Source organism: Labeo rohita, chromosome 16 (assembly GCF_022985175.1).
Source record: "Labeo rohita strain BAU-BD-2019 chromosome 16, IGBB_LRoh.1.0, whole genome shotgun sequence".
Taxonomy (NCBI): Eukaryota; Metazoa; Chordata; class Actinopteri; order Cypriniformes; family Cyprinidae; genus Labeo; species Labeo rohita.
In genome coordinates this window covers 2,053,370-2,072,677 of record NC_066884.1, presented here as the reverse complement: position 1 = coordinate 2,072,677, position 19,308 = coordinate 2,053,370, and the positions used below count along the sequence as shown (strand labels likewise).

At 34.1% G+C, this 19,308-nt stretch overlaps 2 protein-coding genes across 5 annotated transcripts; one reads left to right on the top strand and one right to left on the bottom strand.

Moving 5' to 3' along the window:
- klf10 (Kruppel-like factor 10) lies at window positions 1-6,799 on the top strand. 3 transcript variants are annotated; one of them, XM_051130602.1, is made up of 4 exons: window positions 1-159; window positions 1,000-1,176; window positions 2,936-3,440; window positions 5,705-6,799. In XM_051130602.1, exons 1-4 carry the CDS (start codon window positions 139-141, stop codon window positions 5,980-5,982), a joined length of 981 nt encoding a protein of 326 aa, XP_050986559.1. In that variant the 5' UTR covers window positions 1-138; the 3' UTR covers window positions 5,983-6,799. The 3 variants fall into 3 exon arrangements, with proteins under 3 accessions (XP_050986559.1, XP_050986558.1, XP_050986560.1); XM_051130601.1 differs by having other exon boundaries at window positions 997-1,176; XM_051130603.1 differs by having other exon boundaries at window positions 2-159; window positions 1,016-1,176.
- Window positions 6,800-8,250: 1,451 nt separating this feature from the next.
- azin1a (antizyme inhibitor 1a) lies at window positions 8,251-18,810 on the bottom strand. Of its 2 annotated transcripts, none has more exons than XM_051131833.1 (12): window positions 18,599-18,810; window positions 15,558-15,679; window positions 14,909-15,099; window positions 14,650-14,823; window positions 14,326-14,498; window positions 13,143-13,277; window positions 12,256-12,337; window positions 12,020-12,094; window positions 11,768-11,933; window positions 11,476-11,594; window positions 9,906-10,120; window positions 8,251-9,829 (listed from the first exon to the last, which is right to left on the bottom strand). In XM_051131833.1, exons 3-12 carry the CDS (start codon window positions 15,014-15,016, stop codon window positions 9,715-9,717), a joined length of 1,362 nt encoding a protein of 453 aa, XP_050987790.1. In that variant the 5' UTR covers window positions 15,017-15,099; window positions 15,558-15,679; window positions 18,599-18,810; the 3' UTR covers window positions 8,251-9,714. The 2 variants fall into 2 exon arrangements, with proteins under 2 accessions (XP_050987790.1, XP_050987789.1); XM_051131832.1 differs by lacking the exon at window positions 18,599-18,810 and adding an exon at window positions 16,780-16,988.
- Between the last annotated feature and the right edge of the window lie 498 nt (window positions 18,811-19,308).

Here is a 19,308-nt window from a genome sequence, read left to right as displayed (position 1 = left end):
GAAACCACGACCTCCACGACCCAGCTCGGTTTTCTGAAATATGTGAATGAATCGAAGTTCCAGAAACAGTGACAGTATTTATCATAATGAGTCTTGTTCAGTCAGAGTGATAAACGAGAGACATAATGCAGCATCATTATGACATCCAAATCTAAACGTGTAAGTAAAATCATTTGCATTTACGTAATACTTAAGAGTGTATTTTAAGTTGAGCTGCTATTAATAAAAATTAATCTGTTTTTCATATTATTTCATGTTTAATTTCCTAAGGTGCAGATATATGCTTTCTTTATCTTATTTGTCCTGTTATATTTATTTAATATTTAATTTTGAATAATAATTGTCAAAACTATTAATAAACATAATGATACCGATACATAATGACGATTGACGCTGTTGATTGAAATGATGCATTTTATTTATTTTTATAAAACTACTTTATAAAAATACTGTTTTCTTGAAAAGTATTAAAAATAAAACACTATTATTATTATTGATGTTATTACTATAAAAAATGTAAATATTAATAACTTACTACTAATAATACTAATATTATGAATATTATTATTACATTTGTTAGTGAAGTTATGCATATATATATATATATTTATATATACACATACATATATGTATGTATATATTCGAATTGTGTTTAGTAAAAATTGTAATTAGTAATGCAATCCATTACATTACACATTTTAGATATTATAATCAGATTACTTTTTGATTACTTTTAGATTACATTTGACCTAACACATTAATCTTGTACCATACTGATATAAAAACACAAAGATAAATATATTCTATTGTTATATTATACAACATGAAGTGCATTAAATATTACATTATGTCAAGGTTTCCCAAACTAGGGTTTGTGAAGGAACTGCAGGGGGTTTAATGAAAAGCTAAGAATTATTTAAATCATAAAAATTGAATTGAATTTTTGGAATCTGACTATGCAATCCAGATCATAGAATTTCCTTTTGTCCAATCTAGCAGCCTGTGATGTGCTCAGATTCAGACAGGAGATATTCAGAAGCTGTGGAGGCCCTTATGTCTATGAAGATCCAGCAGGAAATGGCTGGAAATGACCAGCAGAGGGAGTTTCGGCCCCTGACACCGTCCTCTGATGTCTGTGAAGATCCAGTCACTGCTGATTTACACCAGCCCACCTTTGTAAGTGAGACAAGGCACAAAGATGAAAGATGGAATGTACATGTAATGTATATATGTAATGCAAAAATCTCACCTATTTGCTATTTAAACTGTAAATTATTTCTGCATATGTTTTTGTATTGCATTTAATTTGTTTAGGCTTAAATTAAGGCAAGACACTACAGACAAAACCATTGTTTTCTTTTTTCACGCATATTCAAAATACATTCTAAAGTGTTTATTCTATTATAAAGTGAGCTGTTTCTCCACTTCAACAGCACGTACATACAACAAACTTTATTCTGAATGCTTTTATTTTCCTAATTTATATAATATTTTATTTTTAAAAACAGGCCTGTTAGTATTTTAGGATTTATGGAGTGATAAAAGATATTTAAAAACTCTCTTACTCTAATATCTCCACAAAATCAAACAAGAATTTTGAGCCCAGCTTTATCCTATATTCTGAATTTAAATATTTTTTTTGTAAAAACAGCTTGAATTTTAGAAAAGTATTAAACATAAATAAATAACCATCATTATTATTATATAAAGAATACAATAAATTTGTCAAATTTGGTATTTCTACTTCGTGATGTTATGCATATAGTCATTTTCTAGAGAAAAAAAAATATATATATATATATATATATCAGGGTTATTACAGTTAGTTAAAACTACAATTAAAACCAGTGTTACTTGAAATAAAATAAAAAATATTAAATATAATAAAATATATTAATATATATTATATATATATTATATATATATAAAAAAACCTTAATGTAAAAATAGAAAACAATGGTGAAAGAAAATTTCTATAGACATATTATAAACATTATATTCAGTCTGGGTTAAAAACAACCCAGTACTGAGTGAAGTATGGACAAACCCAGCAACTGGGTTGTTTTGACCCAGCTGTTGGGTTAAATGGTTAACCCAGTCTTCTGGGTATTTTTAGTTAACTCAGCTATTGCTTAAAAATTACTATAGTTTTTGCTTAAAATGAACTAAAAATATGTTGGAAATTAACATTTATTAATAAATGAACATCTATTAAAAAAAATAATAATAATAAACATTTTTAAATTGCTTATTAATAAATCACTTTTTGATTATTGCTGATGCCTCTAGTAATAATGTGTCTTGATTTTTAATTTACAACCTGGTGCATTTTAAGCCAGCCATATAGTCATTTTTAAACAATATTTGAGTTAAATAAAACTACCCAGAAGGTTAAGTTAAACATTTAACCCAACCGCTGGGTCAAAACAACCCAATCACTGAGTTTGTCCATATTTCACCCAGCACTGGGTGACATAAATAAAGAAAATATTAATAAAAACTAATTCAACATAAGAATAGTATCCAAATGCTAAATTAAATGGCAATGCTATATATTCAGACTTGTATGCAGATGAGTGCATATTTGATTAGATAATGCCTCATTTACAACATTTTCAGAAAACCTTTGATATAAAACATTGTCTTAATGCACAGTGATTAGTCAGCTGGGGAAAATATGGTGAGATTTATTAGTTAAATGCTTACCTTTAGCGTTTAGCCTTTACCTTTAGGTAAATACAGTAATAAAAGTATTCTGACTAAACCAGCCAAAATCAAAACTAAAACATCTAACTTAAAATAATGAGAGATGCATGAAAATAATAGCAAAATATGACCTGAAGATGTTTTTGTGATATTAACCCATACATTTAAATAAAGTTTCATTAGTTAAATAATATGCAAAAACTATCATGAATTGGTTGTATTTTTTCAGGTAACGTCATGCATGACTCCACCGTACAGCCCCGACTGCGAGCCGCACTTTGGGTCAAGGGTCACGGCTTCACCCGAGGCTCGATCTCAAGCGGTCAGCGTGATTCGGCACACGTCAGACGCAGACCGTGACTCAGCCATAAACCCTCATCCCCCATCAGCCCCCGCTGCTGCATCGGTGTCTGATTCTCCTGCTGGAAACTCGCCAGCGCTTTCAGTCTTCCAGATGCTTCCAGTGACCTGCAGCCCTCCTCCGGCGTCTGTGCTGTTTGTGGCCAAAGCTTCAGTCGTGGTGATTCTGCCCCCTAAACAAACAGCCACAGCGCCTTCATGCGGTTTGAAGTTTACCGCCATCGCTCCCGCTCCAGCCAGCGAATCGTCCGCAAACAGACCCGCGTCTAGAGCCGTCCCGTCGCGGCCCCGCGATCACGTCTGCACTCATCCCGACTGTGGGAAAACATACTTCAAAAGCTCCCACCTGAAAGCACACCTGAGAACACACACAGGTACAGAGAACATTTGCATGATTTAGACCAGTTTGCATGATCTCAACAGACTTTATATTGCACATACAGCAAAGTGGTTTTTTTCAGCATGTTTAATTAGATTATTACATTTTTTGTTTTCACTTCAAGTTTTAGTACTAAACCAGTAACTTTTTTTTGGTAAATTTTATTAGTACTTTTAAGTTGACTTGAGAAAGCCGACTTACTGAAATGCTATTTAAACTTGCAGTTATTCTTCTTCTTCCCAGACTAAAATTATGAACTCTAACTCGTCCTACAGCTTTAACTCTGCAAACTCCAAAATCTATCAGTAGTAACTAGAATCATGCTAGTAACTTCCTAATCATGCTAGAAACATGCTAACAACTTGCTAATCATGCTAGAAACATGTTAGCAACATGCTAACAACTTGCTAATCATGCTAGAAACATGTCAACAATGTCGCTAATCATGCTAAAAACATGCTAGTAACTTGCTTATCATGGTAGAAACATGCTAGCAACTTGCTAATCATGCAAGAAACATGCTAGCAAAATGCTAACAACTTGCTAATCATGCTAGAAACATGTTAGCAACATGCTAACAACTTGCTAATCATGCTACAAACATGTCAACAATGTCGCTAATCATGCTAAAAACATGCTAGTAACTTGCTTATCATGGTAGAAACATGCTAGCAACTTGCTAATCATGCAAGAAACATGCTAGCAACATGTTAACAACTTGCTAGTCATGCAAGAAACATGCTAGCAACTTTGCTAATCATGCTAGCAACATGCTAACAACTTGTTAATCATGCTAGAAACATGTTATCAACTTGCGAATCATGCTAGATACATGCTAGCAACATGTTAACAACTTGGTAATCATGCTAGAAACATGTCAACAATGTTGCTAATAATGCTAAAAACATGCTAGTAACTTGCTTATCATGGTAGAAACAAACTTGTTAATAAACTTGTTAATCATGCAAGAAACATGCTAGCAAAATGCTAGCAACTTTGCTAATCATGCTAGCAACATGCTAACAACTTGTTAATCATGCTAATCATGAAACATGCTAACAACTTGTTAATCATGCTAGAAACATGTTAGCAACTTGCGAATCATGCTAGAAACATGCTAGCAACATGCTAACAACTTGGTAATCATGCTAGAAACATGTTAGCAATTTGTTAATCATGCCAGAAACATGCTAGCAAAATGCTAGCAACTTTGCTAATCATGCTAGCAACATGCTAGCAACATGCTAACAACTTGTTAATCATGCTAGAAACATGTTAGCAACTTGCGAATCATGCTAGAAACATGCTAGCAAAATGCTAACAACTTGCTAATCATGTTAGAAACATGTCAACAATGTTGCTAATAATGTTAAAAACATGCTAGTAACTTGCTTATCATGGTAGAAACATGCTAGCAACTTGTTAATCATGCTAGAAACATGCTAGCAACTTTGCTTATCATGCTAGAAACATGCTAGCAACATGCTAACAACTTGCTAATCATGCAAGAAACATGCCAACAACTTTGCTAATCATGTTAGAAACATGCTAATCATGCTAGAAACATGCTAGCAACATGCTAACAACTTGTTAATCATGCTAGAAACATCCTAATTTATTTCTGTGATCAAAGCTTTTTCAGCTTCATTACTCCAGTCTTCAGTGTCACATGATCCTTTAGAATCATTCTAATATGCAAGGATGCTTTAAATTGATCAAAAGGGATGATAAAGACATTTATAATGTTACAAAAGATTTCCATTTCAGACAAATGCTGTTCTTCTGAACTTTATATTCATGAAAGAAACCTGAAAAAAAAAGAAGACCGGGGTAATGATGCTAAAAAAATTCAGCTTTGATCACAAGAATAAATCACATTTTAAAATATATTCAAATATAAAACACTTATTTTAAATAGCAAAAATATTTCAAAATTGTACTGTTTTTGCTGTACTTTGAATCAAATAAATGCAGACTTGATATGCAGAAAAGACTTCTTTAAAAACATTAAAAATCTTACTGTTCAAAAACTTTTGACTAGTAGTGTATTTGTATCGGAACAACAAACCAAAACACTTTGGGTGGGAGATGTTCGTTTTTTTGTAGTGCAGGCAACATTTTATGCAATATCTTTATAGATTTAAGGTTTTTTAAGGCTTTATTTTGGGCGAAGTGTGAATCAGTATGTTTTAAGACCTGCAGAAACCCTATAAAGTGACACCTCACACTAAAGTTTGGTTTACTGTTTTCTCCAACCAGGTGAGAAGCCATTCAGATGTTGCTGGGACGGCTGCTTTCGCCGTTTTGCCAGGTCTGATGAACTGTCTCGTCATCGGCGCACACACACAGGAGAGAAACGTTTCTCCTGCCCCATTTGCCACAGCCGCTTTGTGCGCAGCGACCACCTGGCAAAACACGCACGCCGACATCTAACAGCCCGGAGAATGCCAGTGTGGCAGAAGGAGGTTTATCGTCTTAACAGCATCAACGCTGTGTGTCACAGCCTACATCCTTTGGCACCCAAAACTGAGAGCTGACAGAGAGCTCTACTTATCTCTACTTGTTTATATATATATATATATATATATATATATATACACACTGCTGTTACAAAGTATGGAACCATTAGGATCTTTTAATGTTTTGAAAGAAGTCTCATCAATTCTGCATTTCTTTGATCAAAAATACAATAATAATTCTGAGATATTTTTACAATTTAAAATAGCTGTTTTCCATGTGAATACATGTTAAAATGTAATTTATTTCTGTTATCAGAGGTGAATTTTCAGCATCATTACTCCAGTCTTCTGTCACATGATCTTTCAGAAATCATTCTAATATGCTGATTTGCTGCTCAACAAACATTTTTGATTATTATTATGTTGAAAACAGTTGTGCTACTTCATATTTGTGTAGGAACAGTGATACATTTTATTTTCAAGATTTCATGTTCAAAAGAACTTAAGACTGAAATAAATTACATTTTAACATATTGACAAAAAACAACTATTTTAACTTGTAATAATGTTTCACAGTAGTATTTCAGAAATCATTCTAAAATGCTGAATTTGCTGCTCAAGAAACACTTCTTATCATCGGTGTTATCTTAGTAAATGTTGAAATTAACATTAATGTTAAAAAAGATCAAAAGCTGTTTCTGGTTTGGACTTGAACTAACATGAACAAACAATGAACATTTTATTATTTAATGTTAAAATTCTGCAACAAATGTATTGTTAGTTAATGCATTAACTAACGGGCCATTATTATTAAGTACTACTTTGTTAGTTTCTGCCATCATATTGGACAGTTGGAATGTTTTGCATATATAAATAAATAAGAACCTTTTTTAAACATCACTTTTTTCCATTTTCAATACAGGATTAGTACAGATGTTAAATCAAACTCCGAAAACCTGGTCTGAATCAAATGACTCGCTATACGCGCTGCGAAGTCCGGAACTGAATCAAATGATTCGCGAACCACCACCGAGATCCCGATTTGAATCAAATGACTCGCAATTCGCGCTCCTAGGTTCCGATTAAAAGCAAAAGATTCGTGAACCCAATCTGAATAATGATTCGCGAACCATCAATTCAGATCAGAGGAACGGAATGATTCAAAAACCCACTCTAAATAAAATGATTCGCGATACGCGCTCGAAGCCCGAAACTGAATCAAAATGATTCGCGAACCACCACCGAGAACCCGATCTGAATCAAATGATTCGCAATTCGCGTTCCTAGGTTCCGATCAAAAGCAAAAGATTCGTGAACCAGCTCAGAAGTCCCGATCTGAATAATGATTCGCGAACCATCATTTCAGATCAGAAACGCTAAATGATTAAAAAAACCGGTTCTAAATCAAATGATTCGAGATACGCGCTCCGAAGCCCGAAACTGAATCAAAATGATTCGCGAACCACCACCGAGATCCCAATCTGAATCAAATGACTCGCAATTCGCTCTCCTAGGTTCCGATCTAAAGCAAAAGATTCGTGAACCCGATCTGAATAATGATTCGCGAACCATCATTTCAGATCAGAAACTCGGAATGATTCAAAAACCCGCTCTAAATCAAATGATTCGTGATATGCGCTCCGAAGCTCGAAACTGAATCAAAATGATTCGTGACACGCGAAGTTGTGATCTGAATCAAATCAAATGAATCAGAATACGCAAAGTTCCGCTCTAAATCAAATGATTCGCGAAACCGTTCCGAAGTCCCAATTTGAATCAAATGACTCACGGTCGCGAGGTTCCAATCTAAATAAAATGATTCGCATTACGCGATTAGAAGTCCCGATCTAAATCAAATGCAATATGCGCTCCAAAACTCCGACTGAATCAAATGAATCGCGATACGCAAAGTTCCAATCTGAACCAAATGATTCGTGATCTGATTGGAGTCAGGAGTTTGAATCAATCGGAGCGGTTCCAGCGTAAATGACTCACTCAATTGATTTGCTTAATCTGTGTCTCTTTTTTAGAGTCTTCAACCATGTTTACACCACATTGTCAGTACTACTACTGGTTTAGCTCGAGATTAACTGAAATAGGCAAAAAAGCGTGACAGAAATGTTCTTGTAATTGCCAATTTTGCATGAAAATATCTGTGCTTATTACAAAATTAATTCAAGCACAATAATTTAAGTAGCTCTTCAGGAATAATGCTGTTTTCAAGGGTTTTCGAGACCTTAGATTTCAAAAAGTAGAATTTAAGTACTTCAGTAACCAATTCCAAACCATGTTCAATAGTGAACTTTCAGTAACGTGAGACATTAAAAAGCAAAATGATTCCACAAGGCCTTTAATACCATTTTATTGACAGCAAAACTTTGTCAAAAAAAGGTAAACGCTGTAAACGGCAAACAGTCTATGGTTTATGCTCTGACACTGAACAAACATTTTATTTGTGTAATTCCTGTTCAGTGTTGCTCAGTTCATCAGTTTCACTTGCCTGGTTCTTGCAGGTAACATAACAGCTTCCCCTCGCTTTAACCAGCAGCACTTGCTCCAGCCGTCTTCGACACATTCTCAGACATACTTGCACAATACCAGAGACATCCTAGACCGAACACACGTGTGTAATTCTGAGATAGTGCGTAGCATGACACCAATGCTTAGAAAAAGGCTCGAGACAAACTACACAAGTATGTGTAAGCAGACACTTGCCAAATTAGTGCAATACTGCATTATGAAACGCAACCACATGTTGTCTTACATTAAAATAAAAAACTTGCTTGCAAAAGCAAGCATGTACAAATATGTACAACTAAACCAGACGCTTGCACTTGGTGTCTGAATTGGCATACTTGCGTTAAAGAGTTCAAAAGCATTGCATGACTTGCTCACGAATGGATTCTCTGTAGTGAATGGGTGCCGTCACAATGAGAGTCCAAACTGCTGGATAGAAACATCACAATAATCCACAAGTAATTTTCAAACTGTTGCTTCTGGCTAAAATTCAATTCAACAATGCTACCTACAGTGATTTTTTTTTCCTGAATCAGGAGAGAAATCTGCACAGATTAAAACGTCTTAGATCTTGTCTTCTCAAGATGTTAACTGATGGACTAGAGTAGTGTGGTTTACTTGTGGATTATTGTGATGTTTTTAATCAGCTGTTTGGACTATCATTCTGACGGCACCCATTCACATCCATTGGTGAGCAAGTGATGCAATGCTACATTTCTCCAAATCTGATGAAGAAACAAACTCATCCTAATCTTAGATGAGCAAATTTACAGCAAATTTTCATTTTTGGGTGAACTATTCCTTTAAGGTGTGTTCGTATTTTGTCCACAAAAACATACCACAGTGCTCTCATGAACTATTCCTGCAAGTTCAAATAGGACGAAGATCACAATTATCCAGTTTAAACAACATATTCTTAATACAAATAACAACAAGTGCATATTTCTTAAAGCATCTGATGATGTCATGAAACTAGACTTGAGGTTTAATAAATAACTTCCCCTGTTGGGTGCATGACTGATTCCATTAGTAAGTGGAAATATTATATGTATATAGATTTATAAAACAGACTTAAATATAATTAAGCGTTATCTGTAAACGCCAACTGGCCCATGTGTTAAAGCTAATCGCACCTATTTGTGGTTTTGATGGCTATGAAGTTGTTCTGGTCAATAACACTTCTTCAGCTCCGGTCTCAGTCAAACTTCTTAAAAGCAATTGAAGCTTCTAGAAGATTCCAAGTTCTTAAGTGCATAAAGTCAATCAAAATAAAGACGTTAATAAGTGGCTTTGTTACGCCGGGGTGGAAATGGACGCTTCAGACAAGCTTGGTTGAAAGCAGCATGGTACCAGAGAGAAGTTCTTCATCCTAGCATCCAAAGTGATGCCACAATTATGAACCTCTTGCCTGCAGCAGAAAAACAACTTGATTAAAAACCAAAACAAATGCACTGCTTGAAATTCCATTAAGATTCACTCCGTACCAGTCGCATTCAGCAATGCTGTAGAAGACGGGTGGTTTGTGTTCATCTCCGTTAGTTAATGTGGCCCCCAGACTGTTGGCCCCAGCGTTGCTGAAAAGCAGCCAGTCTCCGACGCTGAGCTCCGGCAGCAGACATCGCTCCACCACCTGATCCAGATCATCAGCAGACGGACCCCACAGACTGCTGGAGAACAGCGGCTCTTCTGCGCTCACCTCCTGACAAAACACCACATTATACACATGATTACTGAGAGTACGTCAGCTTTACCAGCCTGTGATGGGCTCAAAGACAAAAGATGTTCTAATCTTTAAAAATCTTTTTTAGCCCAGCAAAAGGAGAAGCTCGCACACACAATCAGAGAAAATTGTCTTACAAAGTGCTGTTATTCAGAGGCCAAAAAAAAGTGCTCCGTGCAAAGGCAAAACGTTTTTAATTCACATCAGTGTCACACTGATGTTTTGGTCTCTGAATTAAAGTATTTTGTAAGCAACTTTTTTACTATTATGTGTGAGCTTATCTTTTCGTTGGAATTTAAGCTATGCAAAGTATTATCTATTCACTAATTTCTTTAGTATTTAGCATTGATATTTCATGTCTTTTTTTGTTTTAATAATAATAATAATAATAATAATAATAATAATAATAATAATAACAACAACAACAACAACAACAACAACAACAACAACAAAAAAACTTTATAAACTCTTAAAAATGTTATTCTCAGCCAAAAAAAAAAAAAAAAAAAAAAAAAAAAATAAACATAATTAGTTCAGTTCAGTAATGTATGAAATATGGATCTTTTTTAATGCAGGTGCATATTTTATATATACGAAATCCATTTTTTTTTTCTATATTTATTTTTATTTTTTTTCTGTTTTAATTTTTCCATACGGTTTTAATAGTTAAATTACATTTCAAAAAGCCTGTGTAATTAGTCGAGTACATTTTCTTTTTAGCAGTTTTTTAAAAACCAAATTCTAAGCTTTCTTTTACTTTTCTGGATTCCATTTAAATGGGTCCATTAAATTTTATCAAATCAAAAGCATCTCCGGGTAATTTATTGTATATATAAAAAAAATAAAATAAAATCCACTATTATTATTATTATTATTATTATTATTATTATTATTATTATTATTATTATTATTATATTTATTTACTTATTTTTCAAAAATACTGTGTATTCAAATTTTTCTCCTCAATACATTCTGGTAAATACTCCTTTAAAAAATTATGTTTTGATTATAATTTTATTAGTAGTAGTAGTAGTAGTAGTAGTAGTACTACTACTACTACTACTACTACTACTACTATCATTACATTAAGTAATATATGATTTCTGTCACAGTATCTTTAAGTTAACCTGAACTTTTATTTTGATGGGTTGCTGTGAAGACCTTTGGGTTTCTGTTTGTAAGATATGACAACAGTTTTTCTTAAAAGAAAGGGTAAATGCTCATGAAGTGATGCTCAGAGCAGTTCTAGAGATCATATTCATGCGTTTATGTACTCGTATATAGATATCATTGGGTCAATGTCACATTATTAAGGCAAACAGAGAAATATTAACCTTGTGTGCCAAAGGCATTGATATTGAATCTTCACACAGCAGCTTACTGGCAAAAGACCCATAAACCCCATCATTCATGTAGTAGAGAAACTCAGGCTCATCGTTTGCAGACAGTGCATCTGAAGAAACAAACACAAGTTATATACACTGACCTTATGATCAGTGTATTGCCTATTAGACATGCAGAGGGATTATATTTATTATGGACAGTAAAACGGTGATGGGTGGGTGTACATATACATATGCCACAGTATATCATGAATATTTGATATGCACATTGACTGGTACTCACTGTGTGGTTGACCACCGAAATCACGAGCCACTGTTTTCTTAGCGATTACATTCACAGCCAGCGTGAAAGCAGATGACACGTAATAAGCGCCAGGTTCGGCGATGATCGACAAGCCAGTCGAGAGAGGGAAATACATGTCCAGCATGGGTTTCAGCGTCTGGTTAACCTGTACATGAAAAACAACAAGATGCTCAATGAACTTATAAATGCAAAAAGAAAGTGTACAAACGTGCAGTAGAATACCTGCAGTACCTTGTCTAATTGTGCTTCACTTCCATCAAAGCCGCCTCCGACATCCAGAATGTTCATTTCAAAGCCGAGCTCCTCCTAAGATCAGATTCATTTATAACAAGTTACCGAGGGGGAAAAAATAAATACTGAAAGTGACATTTGGACAAATAAAGATTATTCCCCTCTGGGTTCGGTAGGGAAGCTCATGGCACAATCAGATCAGAATTCGATCCATGGCTGCATGAACGATGACTCACCCCCATATCAAAGACACAGCGGGCATCAGAAACAGCACGAGAAAACGCCTGTGCATCCTGACAACAACTGGGAACGTTGAATCTGTGAGCAAAGCATGAAATCAAAATGTACCTCATTTACTTCATTCATAAATGTCCTTGGCGCAACTGTGCATGACTCATTACAGACTGTTCTAGTGAAAAATAAAGTCAGTTCTGAGAAAGGCACCATTATAATTTGTTTACACACTAGCTTTAACATAAAAACTACATTGATTTCCAGAGGCATTTTAACCTTTATAGGTTTTCTTTTTTTTTTTTTTTTATATTTAATCTATGCATCATGTTTTGTGTCAAATTTTTACCTTTAATAAATAAATTTGATTATAGACTGTTACCACTAAATCAAATCAATAAACAAAATAGATTTTTCCAAGTGGCACAGAAGCCACATCTGAAGCTGCATTTAGTATATACACTGCAATTACAAGTACGAGATGAAAATATTATAAAAATATATAAACTTTTTAAAAATGAAATTATACTTGAAATATTTTAAACTAAAACTGACAGTAGGTATCAACAATAATAAGAGTCACTGAATCATTTACTAAACCAATTTATTTATGAACAAAGTGAGTTACTGTCTTAGGAATGGATCATTGATTTTTTTCAGAACCGCTGATTCAAATAGGACTGAATCACTGTGTTTTGCTTGGGGATGCACAACATTTTTGTTGGCGAAACAGTAAAAACAATATTATCTTCTTGTTTACTGAACTGCTGTACTCTCAAGGCATTTTATTATATTAGGATACCACCACAATGACATTAGAAATTGTGACACTGCAATTTCTAAAGGACAGCAGTCGTACTCATTTTTCTCTCAAAACTCAATCTAGACTCACTTGACTCCTGTAACATGCAGGCTGAGCTCTCTGGCACACTCCAGCAGATGTCTGCAGTCCTTCAGCGTGAAGCCGAACGGTATGGCCGTCTCCTCTCGGTCACAACAGCTTTCTGATGTCAACAGCAGCAACACCCTGTTGGGGAAAACCAGATCAAAAAGATGAGGATTAGCATTAAAAAAAAAAAAAAACCATCCACCGCATTAGTGTGAATGCAGCCTGTTAGAGCTGCCACTGTCGATGACATCATCAGTGATAATCAAACAGCAATAACACAGAAAAATCCCCCTTGTCTGGAAAATGTTTAGATAGTGAAAGCACTTTTTGCTTGTAATAGGATTCTTTGTTTTCCTTTCTTGATTTATGTTTGCTTGTATATTTTCAAGCTCTATTTAGTTAGTTATTAATGCTGAACATACAATTATGAAAGCTTATTTCCAAAGAATTAAAAAAAAAATAATAATTTCTCACAATTCTGACTTTTCCTTGCAATTCTATTATGCACCAGATATATAGTCAAAGCAAAATTTATTCACTTAATATGACAATATTTATACAACTATCAATACTTTGACCAATTACCAAGCAATGCTCAATTTTGTTTGGCCTAGTGTGTAAAAAGGTCATAAATAGGTCACAGTTTACTTTATTTTGGTATCCTCAGTTACATAAATGAACTTGCATGAGTGTTTTGCACCCACTAGTAAAAAAATAAATACATCAAAAATGGTGTCTGAATAATTTTTGGTTTTACTAATTCTAGATGTAAACTGCAATTCTGAAAGCAAAACAAACAAAATTGCAAGATTTGTGAGATTAATAAAAAGCTTGTTTACCTTTTTTTTTTATTTGTTTTATTCCATGGTGGAATTAAGTTTTATGTGCAGCTAGTTTGATGTATTATTATTTTTATTATTTTTATTTATTTTTTTTTTTTACTTAAGTACTTTATAACTTAATTCAACAAATTTTAACACAAAACTCATATTCAACCTTAGTGCACTTATTACTTAAACAACAACTAGTAAATCAGGAAACGTTTTAGAATTGGATCATGATCCCCAGAATCAGACTGTGAATTTTCAAAAGATTTCCACCCCGACTAAACAGGTATTGTCTGAGAATTGTGATGTTTAACTGCAAATGTTTGTATTGTGATGAGCAGTGTGACGGCATAACTTACTTTGCTTTAGGATGGCATCGTGCGATCTTCCTCAGCTCCGCCTCATTATCGCAAACCAGAAGGGAGATGTTGTGTTTGGCTGCATATTTGATATGGGAGAGCTGTTTACATGTGCCGCCGAGAATGATGTCCTGAGAAGGGACGCCAAAGCCCTTCACCAAGTCCAGCTCATGCTGAAAGACAAGTAATGGCAGGCAAAAGAGATGATGCAGCTAACAAAGGTAATAATATATTTTAAAAATAGAACTGGGCTGTTATTTTAGGACACTGAGTAATCTAGTTTTAGCGAGAGGAGATGAGAAACATTTTGCACTTTATATTTACCTTGTTTGAACAAACAAAGCCAGTTCCGAGAGCAGCCAGGATTTCAACAACCACAGGGCTGCTGTTGCTCCTGACCGTGTAGAAAGGCTGAATCTGCTCCATTTTAGTTCTCCAGCGAACTTGCTGCTGCACGATCACACCAAGGTCAGCAACAAAAAAAGCACTCTTCAGCGCCTAAAGCAAAAACAACATATACTTTGGGATGAATAGAAAAGGCACAATAAATAAAACAAAGCAGAATTCTAAATTTCATACTCACAAGAGTTTGATCATGGATGTGTTTATCGATCACATCTCGGAGAGCTGCGCTTTCTTTCAGCAGCTCAACAGAAAAGAGTGGTTCATCCAGTGTTCCCTTCATACTCATCCGTAATCTGATGTTCTGACTGGCATAAAGCAGGTCACCTATTTATGAGAACCCTCAGAGCTCTTGGGTCCTAGCGATATCCACTGCAAACACAAGACGGACAAAAAAAATAAACAAATAAATGCAAGCTTATGTGACGGACAGGATGAAGATAAATATTACAACAAATTTTTCAAAGAACATCTAGCCTTTCAACATTTACAGGAATCAATCCATTGGATCCCAACTGTGAAAAGCAGTTTTATTTAATGCTCTTTTTATTCTAGGTACAAATAGGTATGACACACTCAATGCCATGTTCAACGTCACAGTAAAAGGACTCCTGCGGTGCACATCGATCAAAGCAGCAGGTCAGAAGAGTCACCAACTTCCACTGACCTTGGCAATCCATTCTCAAAGCAGGTCTAAAAACAGCCGAAGACTGAAACTGCTTAGTAAGGCTGGGGGGTATGACTAAAATCAGAACTTCCTGTCGCACTTGAAGCTTCACACAAGTGTATGGTAACACACCATAAGTGAGAATACAGCAATGTGAACCTACAAGGACAGGTCAGAAGTCGACCTCTCCAGCTATCAGCTAGGATCCCAAGGGGGCTCCGCGTTGAAATCAAACTGCTCACGGTAGACAGAAGCCCCTAAGCTGTTCTCGTAGTTCACGTACACCTGCAAATAAGATAAAAAGCATAAATACAGTGAGTATAATAAAAAATATTATACTAAATGTATAATATTTTGTGTGTGTACATATACATATACATATACATATATATATATATATATATATATATATATATATATATATATATATATATATATATATATATATACACACACACACACATATACATATAAAGAAAGATTATAAAATAAATAAAAAGAGAACATTACATCTCAACAAAACAGGTTATGACAGGACTAAAATATGTTTAATAACTTTTATAAGCTGTAAGGATGGAGAAATAGAAATTTTCATTCTCTAAGCAAATTTTATGTAAAGGATAGGGCTGATGGATATATGTATTTTAATACATTTAAATAAATAACTGTTGCACACATTTTTTTCTCATAAATTCCAATGACACTGCATATAATTACAATGGTACTCTTCATACACGTTTATATGAAGAGTGCGAAGAGTATACACACACATACAAACATCAATATTCATCTTAAAATGAAAAATCCTTCAATTACATCCAAGTAAATTAATAATTAATAATTAAAAAACAAAAACAGTGGTCTTTTTCATTCTCAAACCTGCTTTTAAACTGAATAAACCTCAATTTTCAGCTGAAAGACGTAAAAAAACAAATATACAAATAAAATACAAGTAATTTATACAATGAATATCTAAATTAGACACCCGGAAATGTATGAAGCGCCAATTCCACAAGTCTTTTTTAAAATCATTATCGATCGTCGATATAATACAAAAGGTTTCTCGTATGTTTTCCTAGCTATTAACAAAAACTCATTGGTTTATTAATCAATTGTGACATCATTAGCGTTTATTTGTGTTTATTACACAGCAAACATTCGCGACAAGGTTTAAATTACAGGCTAATTTATTGCTAACCGTCACTTAGCCAACTAGCAGCTACCGGTACTTCATTCAAACACTATTTATCTCAATAACATTAAAACATAACGAGTTAATTCAGACTAAAAACAGTCAAGTGATTGTAAACAACTCGAATATTTTCGTCAAATATAAACAAGAGGCTAACAGATACATGTTAGCTTATGAACCCAGAGCTACTTACACGGAAGAAATCGCGGGCATTTGAGGTAAACCGTCTTCTCTTTTTCGGCGGAATTTTTACAAAGTAATAAGAGCACCGATATGAGAGATAACGTTAATGTTTTGAGCCATATATCTGTGTAATCCACTGAATTTCGGACCGTGTGGACGGTTATGGGCGTTCGGCTGAATGATGTCGGTTGTGAAGGTTGAAGCGCGTGAAGGAGGCGGGGCGATGGTTTAAATGAAGAGGTGAAGGGAGTGAGGAGGCGGAGGCGGGGCTGTTATGTTAATTACGCATGAAAGGTGCGGCCAGTTGCGTAAATAGTGGGTGGAGCTTCTGTTTAAATAATATGAGCGAGTCAGAGCCGTATAGAGAGCGAGTGAAGGAGCGCGGCTTAATTTATGCGGTGAAAGGGGCGGGGTTTTGTTTAAATAATTTGATGAGGTGAATGAAGGAAGGCAGCGGGACAGTCAGACACCATAGAAACAAAATAAGAGTTTTGTTTTGTTTTCCTAATCCACTTCTGTTAGCTTTGAGGCCATCTTTATGCTAGTGCAGCTGATAAGTGTAAGATTGCAGTCAGCCAATCGCAAACTAAAAAACAAATTTAGATTTATCTGCTACAAGTTAATCTTATTTTTATTTTTTTCAGAGCACTTTAACAAAAATTAAATTAAAAAATTTTAAACATTACATTACAAAATACAAGCCTACAGACATATGATCTATAAAGACATACTGTATACTACTGGTCAAAAGTTTTTTGACAGTTAGATTTTTAGTAGTAATATTGTTAAATATTTTTACTATTTCAAATAACTGCTTTTTATTTGAATATTTAAAAATGTAATTTATTTCTGTAATCAAAGCTTCATTTTCAGCATCATTACTTAATTTTACAGCATCACAAGATCCTTCAGAAATCATTCTAATATGCTGATTTGCTGTTTAAGAAACATTTATTATTATTATTAATATTTAAAACAGTTGAGTACATTCTTTTTTGAGATTCTTTGATGATGTATTTGAAATAAAAAGCTTTTTGAACATACAGTATACCTTTCAAAAGCTTGGAGTCAGTATATTTTTTTTTGGAAAGAAATTATAGAAATTAATACTTTTATTTAGCAAGGATGCTTTAAATTGATCAAAAGTGATGATAAAGACATTTATAATGTCACAAAAGAATGCTGTTCTTCTGAACTTTCTATTCATCAAAGAGTTCTGAAAAAATTATACTCAGCTGTTTCCAACATAGTAATAATAATAATATAATAATAATAATAATAAATGTTTTTTGAGCAGCAGCTCAGAATATTAGAATGATTTCTGAAGGATCGTGTGACTTGAGTAATGATGCTGAAAATTCAGCTTTGAAATCACAGGAATAAATTACATTTTTAAAATATATTCAAATAGAAAGCCGTTATTTTAAATAGTAAAAATATTTCAATTTTGCTGTATTTTAAATCAAATAAATGAAGGCTTGGTAAGCAGAGACTTCTTCAAAAACGTTTGACTGATAGTGTACATTTTTAAGATTTCTTAAAAAAATTGAAAAGTACATGCAGTTTCAGAGCATTAACAATTGCAAACAGAATATTTAGTGAACAGTTGTAAATCATAGAACGTGCATAACAAACCTTTTTCTTTATCTGAACTATTTTTCATAACTTCCTTGTATAGTATAGTACATATGCTATCAAATACCATCATTTTTAACTTTTCATTTATGTATGCTACTTGCAATTCTCTGACAAATCAGTAAGATCAATATGATGGTGTTTTATATTAATATTTATATTCAAATGTAAAAAGAAAGTGTAACATCTCATACCTGAATGCCCAAAGAGCCTTCATCGTCTCGCCTACAAAGTTCCTGTCAGAACATTGTCCATTTTGCACTTTTATAACATGATTCCGGATAAAACATTATAAATAATTCTGAATTTATTGCACTGTATGTTAATGTCTGATTTAACAGAATGTCCTCTACAGCATCTTGCTCTCTTTATATAAATGAGCTGCTGTTTCAGTGTCTAGTTTCTGATGAAATGAACCTAGTGAGCACACTAACACAGTTTATAGAGGGAGGCGTGTTTACTCTGCTCTCTCTCTCTCTCTCTCTCTCTCTGCTTGAGGTTTTCAGATAGTGAAACTATTTAAAGTTCTGATTCACCACATTCTCTAGGGTAAATAATAAACCTAATGGCTAATTGATGAAGATGCTGACTTAAAATAGTAACACCAAAATGTAGATGAATTTGCATCTTCATCAGATTTGGAGAAATGTGTTATTCCATCACTTGCTCAATAAATGGATCCATTGCACTGAATGGGTGCCGTCAGAATAAGAGTCCAAACAGCTGAAAAACATCACAATAATCCACACATACCACTCCAGTCCATCAGTTAACATCTTGAGAAGACAAAAGCTGAAACAAATCCATCAAGACATTTTTAACTAAAATACGAGTCCGTAATACATAATAACACTTCCTCCAGTGAAAAAGTCCATCTCAAACAGAGCACACGTATTTGTTTAGA

Excerpts from the sequence above, each read along its gene's own strand:
- azin1a (XM_051131833.1), bottom strand. The coding sequence starts at position 15,016 with ATGAGTATGAAGGGAACACTGGATGAACCACTCTTTTCTGTTGAGCTG. Across the intron at positions 10,121-11,475 it reads CAATGCCTTTGGCACACAAG|GAGGTGAGCGCAGAAGAGCC; the intron begins GTTAATATTTCT and ends GTGTTTTGTCAG. Across the intron at positions 9,830-9,905 it reads AGCATTGCTGAATGCGACTG|GCAAGAGGTTCATAATTGTG; the intron begins GTACGGAGTGAA and ends TTTCTGCTGCAG.
- klf10 (XM_051130601.1), top strand. The coding sequence starts at position 139 with ATGACATCCAAATCTAAACGT. Across the intron at positions 160-996 it reads TGACATCCAAATCTAAACGT|CAGCCTGTGATGTGCTCAGA; the intron begins GTAAGTAAAATC and ends TGTCCAATCTAG. Across the intron at positions 1,177-2,935 it reads ATTTACACCAGCCCACCTTT|GTAACGTCATGCATGACTCC; the intron begins GTAAGTGAGACA and ends GTATTTTTTCAG.